At 51.1% G+C, this 19,466-nt stretch overlaps 1 protein-coding gene and 1 long non-coding RNA gene across 14 annotated transcripts in view; one reads left to right on the top strand and one right to left on the bottom strand.

Moving 5' to 3' along the window:
• BOD1 (biorientation of chromosomes in cell division 1) overlaps positions 1 to 4,647 on the top strand; it is a 6,700-nt gene extending 2,053 nt beyond the window's left edge. Inside the window, exons 2-4 of one of the 2 annotated variants that reach the window (XR_008423754.1) lie at positions 1,379 to 1,503; positions 2,654 to 2,922; positions 3,877 to 4,647. Coding sequence is in view for 1 of the 2 variants with exons in the window: in XM_019450342.2 (XP_019305887.2) it covers positions 1,379 to 1,503; positions 2,654 to 2,849 (321 nt within the window). In the remaining variant the exon portion in view is untranslated. The remainder of the gene's footprint in view (positions 1 to 1,378; positions 1,504 to 2,653; positions 2,923 to 3,876) is intronic. The other variant, XM_019450342.2, reaches the window with a different exon arrangement.
• LOC109267523 (uncharacterized) overlaps positions 1 to 19,466 on the bottom strand; it is a 384,515-nt gene that overhangs the window by 123,482 nt on the left and 241,567 nt on the right. For 11 of the 12 annotated variants that reach the window (XR_008423756.1, XR_008423762.1, XR_008423755.1 and 8 more), the window contains one exon: positions 11,295 to 11,387. This is a non-coding gene — a long non-coding RNA (uncharacterized LOC109267523). Of the gene's footprint in view, positions 1 to 11,294; positions 11,388 to 11,906; positions 12,610 to 19,466 lie in introns of those variants that run through there. The other variant, XR_008423758.1, reaches the window with a different exon arrangement.

The raw sequence follows: 19,466 nt of genomic DNA, 5'->3' as shown, positions 1-19,466 counted from the left end.
GTGATTTATGACAGGCATTCATTCTTATGTTGATAGGGCTGCAGGTCAGCTAAAGTTCAGCTCATCCAAGTAGTCTTCAGCTGGGCTTCGGTTTAGCTCGGCAACACATGAACTCATCTTAGATCCTAGGACATGCCCTCATAGAGGGTCACCAGAGCACAAGAACCAAGCCAGACACAACCACATTTCAGGTCACTTGTCCCTAGCACTCCAATGACCAGACCGTATGACATTGCCAAAACTCAGCATCATTGGGGTAGGTAAGCATTCTCTGCCCATGGCAGAAGGGGGACAGCGGTGATCCTAAACAGCAATGCACGCTGTATCTATCATACCTGGTTTAAAAAAATTTTTTTTAACGTTTATTTATCCTTGAGACAGAGACAGAGCATGAACGGGGGGTGGGGCAGAGAGAGAGGGAGACACAGAATCGGAAGCAGGCTCCAGGCTCTGAGCCATCAGTCCAGAGCCCGACGCGGGGCTCGAACTCACGGACCGTAAGATCGTGACCTGAGCCGAAGTCGGAGACTCAACCGACTGAGCCACCCAGGCGCCCCCTATCATACCTGGTTTAAAGAAGAGTAGCTGATCATACCAGAAGGTCTCAGAGGCTGAGAACATATGCTCCTTGTGTTCACCAAGTTCCTTCTCATTTTGTTCTGACCCTCGCTGTGTCGAGAACATTTAAGACCAGTAAGTGTCTGAAGCTCCATGTTCGGACCTCAGCTGTGCTTCCCTTCAGCCTTTCCCAGTGTTCCATAGGCTCTGACTTGCGTCTGCATTCTTTCATTGTGCTGAGGTTTTGGTGACCCTTCATTTTATGCAGAGGGCTTTCCTGACCCCTTCATTGTTGCTAAGGATACTCTGCGAGGTAAGCAGGGCGGCAGCATTTCAGTTTTACAAATGGAAATAACTGAGACTTAAAGATTGGTGACTTGTTGAAAGTCAGACAGCTAGTTAGTGATGGTGCCAGGCTGGAACTCGGTTCCTTTGATTCAGAAACAGACTGGGTCTGCCCTTGGCTTGTGCCACATTTTAGCTAAGTGGGCAAGCTGTTTACTTTTTCTAAGTGTAAGTTTCTAATCTCTAAAATGGGGGCAGGAGAGAGCTAATAAAATCTCCCTGTACAGTTACTTGAAAAGTAAATGGGATGATAAAGCATCTGGCCTTGTGCCTGGCCACCATAAAGTAAGCACTTGTGTCGGGCATTAATTCCCACTCTTCTGTGCTGCACGGTGATCTTCATAGTCGTAGTAGAAGTGTCTTCAAGGACTTGAAAATTCTACGTTTCTGTGGAAAGCAGTATTCTTGAGTGACTGATTTCTAAAACTTTGGTGCATATAACTTCTTACCTTGCGTCTTCTTTTTAATGTTTTAGCCAGCTTACCAAAACCTGAGGCAGAAAGTGGATAATTTTGTGTCAACACATCTGGACAAGCAGGAATGGAATCCTACAATGAACAAAAACCAGTTGCGAAATGGTCTGAGGCAGAGTGTGGTTCAGTAAGTAACTAGAATTAGGAGTGAAAAGGCAGTAATCACCGGTATGATACGCAGGAAAGCGGAAAGCTGATGCGAGTCATTTTTTTGGTCAAGGTGGATGGCCCTTTCCAGCAAACCCCACACACGAGTTGCAACAGTCCACCCTTTTATTCAAGTTCAAATGAGCAAAGCACCCAACTGACATTCTTGCTAGTTTATCCAACCTCCATAGGCCTCCTGTGTAAACTTTCCTGGGTGCTCCGAAATATATTCCAGGTTGCAAAACATATTCGCTGCCCGCTCGGAGTTTTCAGTGTAGTTGGCACATACATGGGAGTTTTACACCAAGGATCGGCATTGAGATCTTGGGCAGGAGGAGCTGGATCTTTAGTCTCCCAAGTGAAGGGGAGTTCTACAAAGTCTTTGAGTCCACATGGCTCCTCTAAAGTGTGATGGCAGCTTTTAGGAAGGCGTAGAGTCCTATTAAAGTGTGTCCTTCAAACAAACTGAACTTCAGTTAATAAAGTGCTACTGCTAGGTCATCCAAGTGACTCCGTAGTGTCACTGGGCATAAAAGTGGAGGTGGGTCCTAGAATCTGGTGTCCTAAGATAAGCTGCTTCTAATCTCCTCCCCTTTTCTTGTTCTTAATACTAACACTTGTGTTCAGGTCTTCGTCTACTGAACTCTCGTGGAATATCTAAAAGCTTATGAAGCCTGCCTCTTTAGAAACAGCAGGAAATTATGCTGAGTGAGAAAAGCCAGTAACAAACAGATGCATGGTGCTGATTCCACATATGTAACTCTGATAAATGAACAATTACAGCGATGGACAGGAGATCAGTAGTTGCCAAGGGCTTGGGGGTGGACGGGGAGGAGGTGAGTGTGACTTGCAGGGGCTAGCTGGCACAGGGGGTGCTGTGGTGGTGTAGGTAAGAGCTTCGTTGTGGTGGCTCGCTGAAGCTACTCATGTGGCTAAAATGGCACAGAGCTACCTGTGCAGGGTACAGCCACACCTGTGAAATCTGAATAAGGTCGTATTGTCTTCGTGTCATTTTCCCAGTTTTGATATCGTACTACAGGTACAGGTCAGGTACGCACGGTGCAAACACGAGGGGAGGCTGGGGAAAGGGTGCGTGGACCTTCAGAGAATGATCTCTTTGTCTCCGCAAGGTCAGGGATGTTGGAAGCTGGAGTGGACAGAATCATTTCTCAAGTGGTGGATCCCAAACTAAACCACATCTTCAGACCACAGATAGAAAGAGCAATTCATGAGTTCCTGGCGGCCAAGAAAAAAGAAGCTGTGCCAGCGCCCCCTCCAGAGCCTGAGAGCCAGGACCCCCCAGCTCCATCCCAGGATGCTTCCTAAGGTCCGGTATCCTGTCTTTTGTCCAGGAGCCTTCATCTCTGGCTTATAAATATATAAAACGGATAGAAAAGGGGTAAGCCACTATTGGGGATCATCTTCTGTATACCTTCAGAAAAGCATTTAGTGCAGATAGACTTCCGCTGCTGTTTAGGAGTCGTTTGTTACTGAGAACGAATTAGTAGTGTCCTCTTGTGTGAGCGAGTATGAAGTTGTGTGCCACCAGAGCTAAACATTTAGGCTGTGAATAGATACTTCAGTAGAAACCAACCGGGATGATTGTTGTGCACAAGAGAAATTCAAATGAAAGTCCTGTTTTTCTGAAAATGATTAAATGGGCCTCACTCCTAATCGCTTCTCGGCTTTTTGGCTGAGATCATGTGTAAATGAGTCTCACCCCTGGACATGAGTTAAACTTGGGTTTGCGATTTGAATATACAATCGAACAATGCGTTCTAAAATGGCATCCTCAATGGTGCGCACGGTCCGCTTTTAGCCCTGCTGGATTTCCTTGTATTTAGAGATTTGAGTTTACCACTATCCGTTACCATGGGACACTTCTGTTATGCATACCTCTTTTTACTACACTTGGGATTTACTTTAATCTTAAAAGTCAGCTGTAGATGCACAAAACAATGCTTTTTACAGGCTTTGAGCCATTAGTGAATATGAGCAGTGATAGCAAGTAAGCAGCGGATCCTTACTTAGCCGTTGTTAGTTACCATTGGGGTGTGCCCTTTACCCTCATTCCACTTTGGTGTGCTCTTTTCGAGATTCATGAAGATGTCTGTCATTTTTGATAGGAAAGCATCAGTGAGTGAACAAAGCAAGAGCGGGAAGCTCGTGTAGGGCGCTGACTCAAGAAGGGGAGGTTGTCCATTTGTGCCAGTATTGGGCAAACACCTCAATTCCGTTACGGAATGCAAAACATTCATTTCCAGTCTTCCTAGTTTAATTGTAAATTTCTTTAGGAACATAAATGTAGTCTCTCATCAAGAGGCATTTTGATCCGATTCTCTTTTCTTTTTAGAGTATGTCTGACACTTTTTGGAAGCTCCATTAAATTAACTGTGAAGAAAATGGATTCGGTTACTTAAGAGTACACCTTCAGAATGAAGACAGGCCGAGGTCGTCACTGATTTCAGCATTCAGCCTTGACTGTGGGGTAGCATGCAGATTGAACAGGCAGTAGCAAAGTTGACCTTGTGTGCCCCCTCATTGTGCTGCCATCCGGTCAGCCTGTCGAAGGGGATGGCATCCAGAAGACACTACAGAGTTATAAAGAAACACTACGTCAGCCTGGGGTTGTCCTGAAACAAACCTTTATACTTGAACTTGGAGACTGCGTGTGGATTTTAGGGTTTGTGTTTGGGGATCCTAGAGGGGCTGGAGCTACAGAGAATGAAGATAACCAGTCCCAAAATGCAATTTCAAAAAATGACAGTAAAGGTTAGCATGGAGTAGGTGTTAGACAGTGCTTATTTGTCAACTAGAACATGTAAGCATTAGCATCAAATAGCTCTAAAGTTGTCGTGACCCTCTTGTACATGAATCTTGTAGCTTCGGTTTCCCCGCCTCATAAGAGGTGACAAAACATGGGACCCTAGAATGTGTGAGGAAGTACGGACATCGGGTAAAAGGAAAAAACATTTGCAGGCTCTCTGCCCAGGGCTTTTTCCTATCCTGCAAAGGCTAGTGAGTCTTGGGTGTGTTTATTTTATTCTCATGTTTATGTTTTTTAGAAAAGTTGAATGATCAATGAATGGCTTAAGTTTTGTAATAAAATCATTTGATACTCTTACTCCGAAGCCTCAACTGAATGGTAGCCTCCAGGCCTGTGAAGGACAACCTTTGTCCTCCGTTGCATGCTGTGCCCATGCCCACACATGATTAGTCTGGTGGTGGAGGGTGGGGGGAAGATTGGTGAACCTAACTTAGAGCTGCCCACCCCCTGAAGCTAGTAGGTAACACTAGACGTGGGCAGACAGTCCCTCCTCCCCTGGACCATTACTAAGGCCTGTCGTTAGGTGAGGGCAGAACGTTCTGTCCATGTTCCTCTAACCCGAGTTTGCAGCAGCAGCAGCAGCATCCGGGGATCTTGGAAAGATCGCACATTCTGACCCAGGAGTTCTGGGGTGGGGCCTGTGCCTGTTTCTCACGTTCTAGGTGATGCTCGTGCTGCTGGCCCTTGGCAAACACTTGGTACTGCAAGCCTTGAATAATATCCAAGAAAACTTCAGAGAGCCGTGGTTCTATCACCGGTTAGTGTCCATCTAGTAAACTTTAAAGCCTTTATTTAGCTGGTTCCCTGTTAAAAATGAACCACCTCCACCTTTTCCATTTCTTGGCTTGCAGTGAAGTTTGTGGCTTTTAGATTTGCAGGCATTGTTTGACCCTATTTCTGCCACTTAACCTTAGCTTCTGTTTACTCATGAGGGAAATAGGATCCCATGCACTCTGGATCACTCGCCAGCTCTGTGAACTAAATACATACAAGCAGATCCGTCACAGAAGTGGCGCTGAACACAGCGTCCCTGACCAGGAGCCTCAGCATCACCCCGGAAAGTGTTAGAAATGCAGTCCCCACCCCAGACCTGATTCACAGACTTGGGGAGGGGCGGGGAGGGGGCCCACGAGCCCTCCAGGTGATTCTGATGCACAGGAAAAATCATTTTCACCTGAAGAAACTTTTGGAAAGCTGGTGATGTTGACTGGCAATGACGGTTTAGTTATAATTAGTGGGTAAACCTGTCTCTTCTAACGGCTCCTGAGGGGCGAGTCTCATTGATTTTTTTTTTTTTTAATTCTGTTCTTCGCAAGGACCGTGCTTTGGGGCATTTTGACTTGGAAACGTAAACCTCCTAAGCTTTCAAAACAAGTGTCTTCTGAAGATGAGTTTGCTCAGCAGCTCAGAACACTGTTGAGAACTCTGCAGAAGACTCCCCGACTATGAAAGATAGAGGAGAGTTGCCTGTGGGACCCAGCAGAGGTCAAGGCCCGCCTGTGCCCGAGGCCCTGGATCAGTACTGACGGGGCCGGGCCCTGCCTCTCTCAGCTGCCCTAAGGATAGGGTGGGAGCAGACAGGACAGGTGGCACAGCCAAGCTTTTCTTGGCATTATGTACTGCACCCTGTCTATCACCTTACCCTCGGAGGAGCCAGGAGGTCAACTTTTACGGTCTTGTCACCAGGGATGGGCTTGGGTCCAAGGCCACATGGATGTGATTACCCGTCCTCTCAAATTGGTCACACTGCCTGACACCCAGCCGGTCGTTCTGTCTCCAGTGCCCACACAGCCATGTGGCCATCCTTCCAGAAACACTGCTGTTATCAAACCTCTTCCTCACTCTCAAGCCTTTGAAAGGAAGTGGACAAACTAGGCCCCTACCAGGTGGCAGACATTTTCTTATGTATAAATGTAGTTTAATTCTCATGACCCTGTTAGGATTTATTCTGCATTTCAGGGATAGGAAACCTAGACTCAGGTGAAGGAACTTACTCGTACAACTGCTAAGTGGGGGAGTAAGGTTTGAACCCAAGTCTCTGAATTCAAAGCTTACGTGTCCCTCCTCACCACCCCCTTGCTAGTCTGCCTCCTTATTACCTAAGTTCAAACTTGTCAGTCCTTTGGAGTCCACCCTTCATTCCAAATACAGGGCCAAAATCAAGTCAACTTGACCGCTTGGTACATCTCAACACGTACCCTTACAGCTCTAGCCAGTCTGTTTCCCTCGCTCAAATGTCCATCACAGGGCAGAGTTTGCTGAACGACCGACCGCCCTCTAACCATGTTCTATAGGCTATGGAGTTGTGACTATTGTTTTGTTTTTAATTAATTACCAACATTTTTAAATGGGGAGGTTTCCAGATAGAGCTCCCTTTCTGGATCCTAATGAAAAATGTCAAGATTTGACAACACATTTATATTCCCACGGGCTAACAATCTGCCAGAACTCTGTAGCAACTCTCCACTTGAGACATCGTGTGGGACATGCGGATGTCACTGGCTGGTTCTCTCGTTTGCAGCACCCTGCTGGCCCCTGACAATATTGGAGATACTTGCCCTAGAGTATCATCGTCCTGTGAGTAAGATGATTCAAAACATCTCCAGCTAGAGGGCCAGATCTTCTAGACTGATTTTCATGGAGACTAAGTTTTCAGCTACCTGAGGGCAGTTCTAGAATTCTCTGGCTTGGAATGGAGCCTGAAGTTCCCCCTCTAACATCTCCCTCAGGGTGTCCAGATTGAACCATCCAAGGACGAGCGAAGGTCACAGAACACTGCACACAGATGTGGGCTCAGGGTAAAACCAGCACACGGGTTTTCCCAGAAGCCCCTCAGACTCACCCTGAGTAGCCATTTCTCCAGGGCCAAAGCCAGAAGAGGGCTTGTCTGTGTGGCCTAATCAATGTATGAAGCTTAAAACTTTGTAAACGAGAGAGCAAAGGGTAGCAGAATATGCCACGCAGGACATGCTACCCCCAAGTTTGCTGCTTTTTGATATATGGATTGTTTGGTGCTGCGGGCACTTGGAAAACAGCAAATACAGGGAGAGGCTGTCACTGAACTCCCATTATCTGTCTAAAGACCGATACCCCAAAAGAAACAACAGTTGCCACACAGATCCCCTCCCGGGAATTTATCCACCAGGGAGGACTGACTCTTAACCACGAGAGAAGAGACTAAAAGTCAACCCCACACCCTGACAAACTTCATCACAAACTGTCACACCTCCCATCTGTTCTAAAGGTCCGTTCTCTTTCCCAAAAATCATTTACTCTCCCCTTAGAGGCTTACTTCCCCCTCTCCCTCTTCTTTCCCACTTGAGCTGGTATTTAATTCTGAATTCTAAGCCACCTCAGGGGATTACTTACTCTTCCCTGGGTGTCCCCATGGATACATGAGGTGTACATGTTAAGAAACTTGTTTTTTTCTTGTTAATCTATTACAAGGGTCTCAGCTAAGTGCTCAAAGAGAGAAAATCCTTTCCACCCCCCTCTACAGGAGCAATAGATTGGATATGATCGGGATGGCTGAATGTGGCCAAGTTTCTCCAGCACTCGTAAGGGAGCAGCATTCAGTCTCTACAGACGTGATTCAGTAGGCATGTGGGAGAAGTTTGTCAGACTCAGACCCGCCAAAGCCTTGACGATGGCCGTCCCCACCACAATCCTATGAACTCCTGTAATGTGCTGGTGGTGCAAGGCTCAACATTTGAATCCCGACTCTACCATTTGGGCTCTGGGGCAGCATTAGTGATGACAGATCCTGTTGCCGCTACAGTAGGTGAACAAAGAAACAGCAAAAACTCATTAGGCCTCACACAACAAATTTCTCACTTACACAAAATGGCTGTGGTCCGGGCAACCCTCCAGGGCAAGGTCAAGGTGAAATTTCGCATCCTGGCTGCTCCAAGCTTTTAGCCCATCGACTTAACCCTAGAGCTCTTCCTTAAGAGCACAAGAAAGGAAGAGAACAACAGAGGGTCTCGCATGAAGGATGAATAATTTGGCCTGCAGGCGATACGCTTCCCTTTCACTCAGAGCCCACTGGCCACAGCTAGGCATGTGGCCATACCTAATTGCAGGGGCGCCGAGAGGTACAAACCACTCATGTGCCCGGAAGGAGAGGAGAATCAAATGGGGGGGGGGGGGGGTTCCTAGAAGGTACCTCCGTGTGCCCTCTCGACCAGTGAATATGGTGTCTTCTTCCCACAGAGATACTAATCCTGTTCCACGGGAGATGACCCTAAGTATCATCTAGTAGCCACATCCAGCTCAAGGCCCAGGATGTCTCCACGTGAGTGGTTAGGCACCTCCTCCTCTATTAGACCTCATAACTAAAGAGAAGAGTCATCTGCTTAATACCCCACCTAATCCTTAACAGAGAAGTAACCGGAAAGGGGAAGCAATTCTGCTGTGAGGCCACTTAAACGCGGCAAGGCAGGTGTCCCTTGTAGGTCCCACTCCGCCCTGCCGTTCTCCGCGGCCTCTAGCGCCACCCTCTGTGAGATTCTGCCGTTGCCATCACCCCCTCTGGCCACACCCGAACACCACACTGGGGAATCTGAATTGAGAGGCTGCCCAGCTTTCTTAATCCCCATCCTGTCCTAGGAGACTAGAGCCCCAAGGTCGTTTTCAGTTCTGAGCTGAGACTTTTGGAGCCTCGGGATCGTGGGGGTTTGGGTCAGAATGGCTATCTTATAAACGCAGTAGGAGTTTTACCTAACGGATTCCAACCAGCGACATGGGCCAGAAGCCCCATTCACAACTTTTTTGTGAGACTCGGCTCGTAAATCTGTTGTTATTCCTTTGCTCCCTCACTCTCATACCTCTCTCTCGATTGAAACCTTGACGCTATGGGACTTATGTGCAAAAGCCAAGTCTTACGCTTTTTTCCCTGAGCCACTCTGTCCACCTGAAAAGTTTGCCTCGGCAGCACATTTTTCATCTGATCATTGCATGGAGGCCTTTGTCACACAAGGGTTCTCGACATTTGCTTCTTGCCATTTAGGGCCCCGAATCAGTTTGCTTACCTAACATTGCAAATCCTCAAATATCTGGACTCTCCTTCTTACCTCTAATGTCTGTTCACAAGCTGGAAAGTTTTTTGGCTGATCTCATCTTCTTGTAAGACCTTGCCAAACACAGGCAACATCGACCACATGATGCTATTAAAAATCCCCTTTCCCATCTCTCTCTCCCCTTTTAGGTACATGATCCGCCCCTGCAGCCTTCTGTCCTTTTTTTAAATTCATTTATTTATTTTGAAGGGAAGAGAGAGCAAGCAAGCAGGGGAGGGGCAGAGAGAAAGGGAGAGACAGAACCCCAAGCAGGCTCCGAGCCACAAACCGCAAGATCATGACCTGAGCCGATCAAAAGCCGGACGCTCAACTGAGTCACCCAGGCGCCCCTGCCCTGACCAAACTTCCAGTAACATCTGATGCACTTGTTCATTGATAATGCACGAATCGACAGATTTGTCTTCATCGGACAGATCAGGTTTGCCCTTACTACATTACCTGAATTAAGCTCTTTATTTTGGAATAATTTCGTTTCGTTCACACGGAGTTGCGACAAGTAATACTGAGAGAGCCTGCATAAACATCGACACGTACCTGGTTTCTCTGTTGATAACGTTCTGCAAAACAATAACATAATCCCGCACCCAGGACTACTTTATTTAAAAACTGATGGCCTTTGCCTTTATTTCTGGCCATTTGCACACCTGCATGATTTGGGGAGTGTGTCAGTGCCGTTACACCTGAGCTTACTTTTGCACTGAGGCTCGTTGTTACATATTTTTTATTTTGTTGGTTTGTTTAACGGTTTGTTCATTAAAAAAAAAAATTTTTTTTTTGAGCACTTACAAGCATGCCAGGCAGTGCCCTTTGCCATAGGAGTTCCAACAGTGGCTGCAAAGGCATGGCCCTTCCCCATCGTGAATAGATTTCGCTGGTTTTCCGGAAGCCGAGGAAAGTGGTGTTTCAAAATGCCACGGAGCTGACAGGAAGAGGGAGAAAGAGGGAGACATCCACCGAATTCCTCAACGAGGGCCGCAGCAGTTTTGGCTGGAGAGCTAGGGGCTAATGTAAGACGGCAGTGCCTTGAGGAGAGGGACGAGGGAACGGGGGCCCCTCTTCGGTAATAATGACTGACCTGTGTGTGTACTTATTTATGTTATTTACATAGACGCAGCTTGTGGGAAGACATTCCAGGGGCATGAACGGGTTTCACAGGGAGAAGCTCCCCACCCGTGTCCCTCCCAGGTCCATACTTCCCCTCCAGAGACGGCAGGTGCATACACAAGCATGTAAGGTCCTACCTGTGTCTTTGGCTGGGACACGCTCCACCCCTCTAACTGTCCCCAGGAGAGGTTCCTGGAGAGAAGACTGGTAGCAGGCTTAGGAGCTCTGAGTGGCCAGCAGGTCATACGGGGGTGGGCCTGGGGGTGGAGGCGATGGGCAAAATCCAACCAGCCACCTTGCAGTTAGAGTCAAAGACGCGCAATGACCAGTTAGGAGGTAGCCTGTTCTGAGTGCTTGCCACATGCAGGCCACTAACAGCCACCCCCGAGGTCACCCGAGGTCATCCAGCGACCAGTGTCAGAGGTGAGAGTCCAACCCTGCTCTGTTCACTTCCAAAACCCAGCTGTTTTCCCCATTTGTGTTGCAGGAAAATACACGTGACATAAAATTTACCATCTGAACCACCTTTAAGTGTCCCGTTCAGTAAGATCAGGTTCATTCACATTGTTCCACAACCACCACCACCATCCATCTCCAGAACTTGTGCATCTTCCCAAGCTGAAACTCTGTCCCCACCAACTCCACATTCCTCCTCCCCCCCCCCCCCCCCCCCGCCCGGTGACCACAGGCTACTTCCTGTCTGTACAGGAAGTTCCAGGCCCCCACCTCACCCCCCGCAACCTCATATAAGTGGAGCCATACCGTGCTTGTCCTCCGTGACTGGCCTGGTTCACCGAGTGCGACCATCTCACCTCTCCATCTTCGTCGGGTTTTGCCAGTTGTCCCAGCTCCACGCTGCACAGTGAAGGGACACAGTTCAGAATCACATGCTGCACTTAGTTGCCACGTCTCTTTTGTCTCCTCCAATCGGCAGTAGTCTCTCTTTAAGACTACAGGCCAGAGGGCGCCTGAGTGACTCAGTTGGTTGGGTGTCCAACTTCGGCTCAGGTCATGATCTCACGGTTCGTGGGTTCGAGCCCCGCGTCGGGCTCTGTGCTGACAGCTCAGAGCCTGGAGCCTGCTTCGGATTCTGTGTCTCCCTCTCTCTGTGGCCCTCCCCCACTCACACTCTGTCTCTCTCTGCCTCTCAAAAATAAATAAAAATGTAAAAAAAAAAAAAAAAATTTAAGACTACAAGCCAGATCTTTGGTAGAATATCTCTTCAGGTGGGTTTGTTTGACGACTGCTTAGGATTAGCTTCCAATTCTGCTTTCTCCTGTCCCTATTTATTGGTCCACATGTTTATTTCTGTCTGTATGGACCCATGGATTCCTGTTTCACTCAACGTTTTGTACAATCTGGTGCCATCATTACCTCTTTCGGTGTCGGATTGTCCCAGATTTGGCTGCTGGGCAGCGTTTCAGGCCGGCTTTTGCATCCGTGTCACATCCCTCCATCTGTCCTTGGCCACCTGCTTACTTTCTGACACAAGGAGGTGGTCGAGGCTTATCTCGTGCTTTTCCTGCTCCTGCCCTGGGATCTGCCGTTTCTCCAAGAAGCCTGATTCCTTTGTCTGGTATTTAAAAGTCAAATCTGGGGGCGCCTGGCTGGCTCAGTTGGTTAAGTGTCCCACTTCGGCTCGGGTCATGATCTCGCGGTTCCTGGGTTCGAGCCCCACGTCGGGCTCTGTGCTGACAGCTCAGAGCCTGGAGCCTGCTTCCGATTCTGTGTCTCCCTCTCTCTCTGCCCCTCCCCCGCTCACGCTCTGTCTCTCTCTCTCTCTCTCAAAAACAAATAAGCATTGAAAAAAAAGAATTAAAAAGAGAAAAGTCAAATCTGGATGTGCCACTACTCCCAGACCCTCTAGGGGTTCGTTCGAGTTTCTCTCCTTCCCTTAAGCGCCATTCTTTCTCTAGCCTCTCCCACTAACCTCAATACATTTGCACTGGAACAGTCCCCTCTACACAGAACCTCCTCCTGTCATAGCCAACACCCCGCCCCCAGACAGATGGCCTCCCACCTGTTCAGGCTCTGACACCCCATACTGGTCTACCGCCCCCTGTGCCCATCTCCACGGACGCTTACCTAGTGGCTCAGTAACCGTTTGTAAACCCCTGACCTGAGCCCTGCTGAAAGGTCACATGGTGTGAACAGACAAGTCCTTCCTGAGTCGGAACCGGCCAGGGGTGGTGACAATGAAGAAATGGCTAACCTAGTGAATCATCACCACGTGACAGCCCCTGCCAGGCAGGGCAGGTGACTTGGCTGTCTTCGGGCTTGGCTACAAGAGGAGACGGCAGGGTCACCTCCTGGAGAGTGCTGTAGAGCAGTGAGAGAGCAGGTTTTGGGGGTCAAGCTAGCCCTCTGCGTTCTCTCTGTTCCCGTTACTTTATTGTGTCCATCCCACCGCCCGTCCGCCTTTCGTGTCTCTTGCTATGGCTCCGTGTCAGCCACTCAGGTAGCAGGCCTCCTGTCTTCCTGATGGCTGCCCAGGACTCATTCTTCATTCCCCCAGCAAGGCCCCCTCAAGCATACCCAGCAGGTTGGGGGAAAGGCTTTGCAGCCACGTGCACGAGCAGTAGAGACCAACAGAAACTTATTTATAGTCCATAAGTTACTAATAAAGTCCATAAATCTTACTAAGTTCATTCCAAGCACAAATCTCCCCACAGAGGCTTGGGCGGGGGGTGGATGGAAACAAAGTGAACATTATTGGACAAAACCCCCATAGGAGGAGAACCGTAATACGTCATTCCACTTCCCCTCGTTAAGCCTGTGCCGGGAACACCCTGTGGTTGGCAGTTGTAAACCACCGCCATCGGACCTGGAGACCCAGGCCCACCTCTCTCCTGCCTTGGCCTGGCCTCCCGCCTCCCTGCAAGACCACATCTGCACAGCTGACATCGGTAAAGTTGTCCTTTACTATCAGCAAAGCCTGTGGCCCCAACCCTCACACAGGACTCTAGGGAGACAGGCCGGACCACTCGGGGGGCTGTTTGCCCAAGCCAGTTCTGGGTTGACATGACCTTGAACCGAAATCAGCTTTAAGAAGGCCAGCTGTGGGGCACCTGGGTGGCTCAGCCGGTCGAGCGTCTGACTCTCGAGTTCGGCTCAGGTCGTGGTCACATGGTTTGTGGGTTTGAGCCCCAAATTGGACTTCGTGCTCATGTGGGGTCTGCTTGGAACTCCCTCTCTCTGCCCCTTCCTCTGCTCGCACGTGCCCTTTCTTCCTCTCCCTCTCAAAATAAATAAACTTTTAAAAACTTAAAAAAAAAACAAAAAAAGGCCAGTTCTGCCTGTTTCCCTCGGTCTAAACCCTCCTCCTGGAACGTGTCAGGCCGGTAAGGTGCAAGGTGTCCCCTCTCCCACCTGGGGCAGAAGAGAGAGAGGGTGTGCAGCAAGAGAGCACGTGGGCCCCCAGTGCTGGAGCCCAGGACATGTCAGGCCAGAGAAAGCCCCATGCCGGGTGACCATGAGGAGGGAGGGACAAGAGAAATGGAGAGGACTCTTCCAGAGCCAGTAGAACAAGGTCTTCCTCTCCTTATTTGCCTCCCACGCAGGAAAGAAAGAAGAGGAAGATGCCCAGCCTGCCCTCAGGGTGCAGAGCCAGCTCTGTCACTCTAATCTCAGGAGACAGGCAGAGAAAGGTGATAAACGAGAGCACTGCACCTGAGCGTGGACCGGTATCTCCATGTGAGCCCCGTGGCCCAACAAGGGCCCTGGAATTTGACCAGTCCCTGCAGCACTCGTCCCCTGGCGAGTGGGGGTGTCCTTAGTGGGATCAGACCCAGGGCGGGCTGGCCCAGGGAAACAGGAGCAGACCTTCTGCAAATCTGCCCAGAGTTGTAAGAACCAGAAACAGGAGGTGTGCAGTTCCCGGCCATTGCCTTGGGGATGGTTTTTGAGGGCCCTGATATGGCAATGGCCGTGGACTTGGGGGCCATCCATTTGTGAGGAGTGATACAACCACATCCTCGAGGGACAAGGCACCCCAACCTCTACCTGTGTTATCTGGCAGCTTTTCTTGCTCTGTGGGCTCTGAGATGTGGCACTCTTGTCATGGCCGGGCTGTGTGGGATCAGGAGAGGAAAGGGCAGAGGAAGAAGGAGAGGAGGGGGAAGAGGGGGAAGAGGGGGAAGAGGGGGAAGAGGGGGAAGAGGGGGAAGAGGGGGAAGAGGGGGAAGAGGGGGAAGGAGAGGAGGGGGAGAGGGAGAAGGAGAGGAGGGGGAGAGGGAGGAGAGGAGGGGGAGAGGGAGAAGGAGAGGAGGGGGAGAGGGAGAAGGAGAGGAGGGGGGAGAGGGAGAAGGAGAGGAGGGGGGAGAGGGAGAAGGAGAGGAGGGGGGAGAGGGAGAAGGAGAGGAGGGGGGAGAGGGAGAAGGAGAGGAGGGGGGAGAGGGAGAAGGAGAGGAGGGGGAGAGGGAGAAGGAGAGGAGGGGGAGAGGGAGAAGGAGAGGAAGGGGAAGAGGAAACAGCAGAGAACAGGAAGCTCAGAAACCACGCCCCCCCCCCCCCCATCACTTAGCCAGACTCTGCATCATTTATTGAAAGAGAGGGTTTCTGGGAGCACCGCGCAGGGGAACATAGTAAGTGCTCATTAAATACTGCTATCACCCCTCATAGTGGCGGCAGAGTAGCAGAAGCCGTCGGTGATTCATTCAACCACGAAACACCCCAGGACACAGAGCAGCCATCACTGCCCCCATTTTACAGATGAAGCCCGGGGTGTGAAGCAACCTGGCCCACGTGGCCCCACAGCCCCGAGGGTGGCAGAGCCAGAACAAGGGCTTGTCTGCTACGGCAGGTCCCGGGAGCCCAGCCCAAGGCACGGACTTGATCTGGCCAGCAGGCTCCAAGACACCCGGGGACAGGGGAGAGAGAGATGGGAGATGTGGGCAGACACAGCAGGGGCGTGCGAGAGAGGAGGCGGGGGATCTGAGGGGAAGGGGGTCAGAAGCAGGCTCACCTGCCGGAGAGGATACGACAGGCGCAGGAAAGGAAGTGGAGAGAAGCCCTTGGAATTTGAGGGTCTGCAGCCGCCACCCGAGCTCTGGAGTGAAGGCCGCCTGGGTTCGTCCACCACGTGGACCCCTCAGTAGCTGGGCGACCTTGGGCAAATCCCTCCTCACCCTCGGAGCCTCCACTGTCGTCCTCAGTAAAATGGGGGAAAGGGCAGTCCAGTCCCTCCTTCACAGGCCGCGGGGGGTACAGAGAGGGGCACGCAGCTCTCAGTCACGGCTTGTCAGAGCCAGCGAGACGGGCGAGCCTAGGGCAGAGGTGGAGGCCAGACGCCTGTCCTCCTCAGATACGTTCCATGCAGCGTGCCAGGAAGGGGGAGCCGGGGGGACCACCTGGAAGACAGGTCGGGCGGGGAACACCGTGCATTTTCCTAGAGGAAAAGTGTCAGAGGAGACCCTCCCTCACCTTTCGGAGGAGCTAGGTGCTAGGAGCTAGCCCCAGCTCCGTCGCTCCCTCCCTGTGTGACCACGAGCCAGTCACTGGTCCCCTCTGAACCTCAGTCTCCTTATCTATAAGACTGCTTTGAGGACGACAGATAATCTTAAATAGCAACTGTTGATATTAAGTTTACCTGGGGAGGCAAAGTAACAGCAGGGGGGCGGTGGGGGAAGCACTAGACCTTCAGAGAGATCAGGGCTCAAATCCCAGCTCTCCAAAAAAGCAGTCAAGCAGCCAGAGGCAAGTTTGTCAGCCTCTCTGTGGTGCGAATAACTGAGAAGATTCATGTGAAGCCCTCAGCACAGTCTAGTATGTAGTAAGGACTTAAACCATGGTAGCTGCCTGCCTGTTTCCCTCTCAGCCCGAGCCGGATCCGGGCCTGACCTTGCCTTCTATCTCACCCCGCTTTTGTCCCCAAATTTTCAGCCAAGTGTGGCCTGAAAGCTGTCTTTGTGGGGCAGCCAGCCACCCAGGCCCAACCGCAGCTCGGGTCTCATCAGTGCCACTGCTATAAACAGACAGAAGCATTGTAAGTAAACAACCGCTCCCCGGTGGCCCTGAAGGCCGCTGGCCTCTCGAGAGGGGGGTTGCAGGGGGGCAGTCTCGTTTGATTCAAATAACACTCAGGCCTAAGGGCAGGGTGGGCCGTGAAAGCCCCCCCCCCCCCCCCCCCCCCGGCCAGGCAGAGCCCCAGTGGGGTGCAGAAAGCCAGAGGGCATCCAGGCGCTGTCCCTGACTTCTGTCTCACCCACCCTCAGAGGGGCCTTGCCACCCCTGCCCTGGGTCCTTTCTTCTCACTGAGCTGTGCCCTCCCCCAGATGAGGAGCTGGCACTCAGGGCACCCACTCACCTCATCCCCAGGCGTGACCACACAGCTGTACCAACAGCAGCGCACGCCCCGGGGCACCTTACCCACGCCGTCTGAGACCTTCACCGGCCCAAGGCGATGGGTGCCATCACAGGTAAAGAGGCTCCGTCCTGGTAAAACGGCTAGCCCCAAACCATAGGGCTGGGGTGAGACAACTGGAATCGGAATCCACGTCTCGGCTGTCAGCCGTGCTCCACGCTGGAAAATCACTTCTGCCTGCCCTGGAGGCAGTCCTCGAAGCTTCGAGGGCTCAACCTTACCCTTCTTTCACCAGGGCAAGCGCACACTCGAACGACCACCCCCCCACACACACCCCCCCGCCAAAAAAACAAACAAAAAAACCCAAGCACATTTGCTGAATGACTCTACAAATGGACCCAGAAACCAGAATGCAAACGGCAGAGGTTTCTCCGGGGGAGGGGGGCGGGTTGCACACGCACCAGTGCTCCGCATGCTGTTTCACAAGCACCAATGCATCCCACCCTCAAAACCACCTGAGAGGGTTGGGGGGTCTGATTCTCACTTTACAGCGGAAGAAATGGAGGACAGAGGACAGAGGTGAAGTGACGGGCCCGAGGTGCACGCTCTTAAGAGGCAGGGCTGAGTGCGTTCCTGGGGCTGGGGTCCTGACGCCTCACTCAGCCCCTCTGTGCGGTGAGGACCACAGGGTGGCAGGCCCCCTTGGAGGGGACCCCCAGAGGCTGTCCCTTCTGGGTGACCAGCGCCCCCTGTGGATGTGGCACAGCGCTGGGGATCATCGTGAGTCTGCTCAGTAAATGGATGCACAGATAAACAGATTACTTCCTGGACTCCTTGGAGTTCTAGAAGCATAGTATATGTGCTAAAAGCATGGACCCCGAAGCCACACTGCCTGGGTACCTCAGGGTTCTCATCTGTACAACGGGTTATATATATTTATGAATTTATAACTCTATGGCTGTCTCAATTTGTTTTTGGAGCAAGTCACGGTTATGTGTGCCTTTAAAAGTGTGCATTTACTAAGCTGGTATCTGACCACACTGATGTAAGCATCACCTCTTATATCTGGTTTTATATAAGAGATTGAGTTCAGGCGTTGATCCATACCATTTGTGGGGGAGGGGTCCCCAAGCAGTCTTGGCACTTTGAGCCACTTTGCTTTCCTTCTGTTTCAGGCGAAACAACCGGAAGGGGGTAATTTTAAATGCCAAAGCTGCGAATGTTCTGTGTTGCTAGGGAAAAGCTCAGAGCAAGCTTCTCGGACGCCCCAGGGCCAAGATAAAAATGGAAATGACTAGTGGGTGCTAGAAAAGCGCCTTGCCCAGAAGGGAGCTTGGAGCTCAGAGCGCGTCAGGGTGTGGAGAACTGTCCCCTCCCGAGAGCCGAGGATGGGCCTGCAAGGCTTTGCCAAGGGACACGGCAGAGACCAAAGGTGAACTCCTTCACTCCATACACGTCCCCTGTGCCTCTGGAGCCAGGCCCTGCTGCCACTCACAAAGTGTCACCCCTGTGTTTGGGGAGCTCACTTTTCAACAAGGTACACAGATGCAGAAATGAGACAGCATAGCAGGACCTGCCAAGCACGCCACGGCCCTGCTTTCAGTTCCACACATGGAAGGATGGGGAAAATGTCCCCCACCAGGACCCACCAGGGAGGACATTTTATTTCTTTGAAAGAAATATTTTGACAGAATGACTGGGATGGTGAGACCCTTAGCTCATGTTCACATGAAAAGGATACGACTTAACAGTACAGGGACAGGGAGACAAGGAAAGGAATGTGTCTTCTCCCAAAGGAAAGGGGAGTAAAGACTAGATAAGAGACATGGGAAAGCTGGGGACCCCCGGGACGAAGGGCCAGAGAGAGACAGCCCAGCAGGAGGATGACCAAAGAGAACATGAGAGAAGGGGATCTTTAGGGCTTTTTATTGTGGAGAGCACCATGGCACCCCAGGCCTCCGGCCCAGGTACCGAATCTTGGATAAGTCTTCAGTCACCACTGCTGTCACTGTGTGAGTGGATGACTTTGAGAACTCTCGGAGGGGCTGTGCGTTTTGCTTTTGAAGTAGCAGCTACCCTATCCCAGGCGTTATTCTACGTATGCGAGGCAACTGACAAATTTAATCCTCGTGACAATTTTGTAATATTAATCCTATTGTCACCCCCATTTTCCAGGGACGGAAAGTGAGGCACAAAGAGAACAAAGAACCTTCCCTGAGGCTCACAGTTCCTGGGCAGCAGACCCAGGATACAGCCCAGGCCAGCCCGGCTTTAGGCCTGGGAAAAAGGACCCCTGTCCCAGGCCACACCTTTCAGACGCTCCTGCTCTGTTCCTCCTATGGCCATGCCTGTCCCCGCAGGGCAAGGACCACAGACGTGCCCACCTGGATCCCATGTTCTTCCCTTCCCCCTACTGTTAGACCCACGGCCTGGGTACTCAGTATGCCAGAACTCCCTTCCCAAATGGCTCTGTCAGGAAAGACCGGGGTGACCCTGATCAAAGTATGTTGAAAGGAATGGACACGGGGGGCTCCACAGTGTCCATTCTGGCCGACACGCAGTGAGAAACTCACTCTGTCCGTCTGCTCGAGCTGCCATCACAAACTGCCACGGACTGGTGGCTTAAACAACAG

Source organism: Panthera pardus, unplaced genomic scaffold (genome assembly GCF_024362965.1).
Source record: "Panthera pardus isolate Hobbes unplaced genomic scaffold, ASM2436296v1 HiC_scaffold_2, whole genome shotgun sequence".
Taxonomy (NCBI): domain Eukaryota; kingdom Metazoa; phylum Chordata; class Mammalia; order Carnivora; family Felidae; genus Panthera; species Panthera pardus.
Note: the sequence above shows the minus strand (reverse complement) of the source record. Positions and strands in the feature narration are given on the sequence as shown.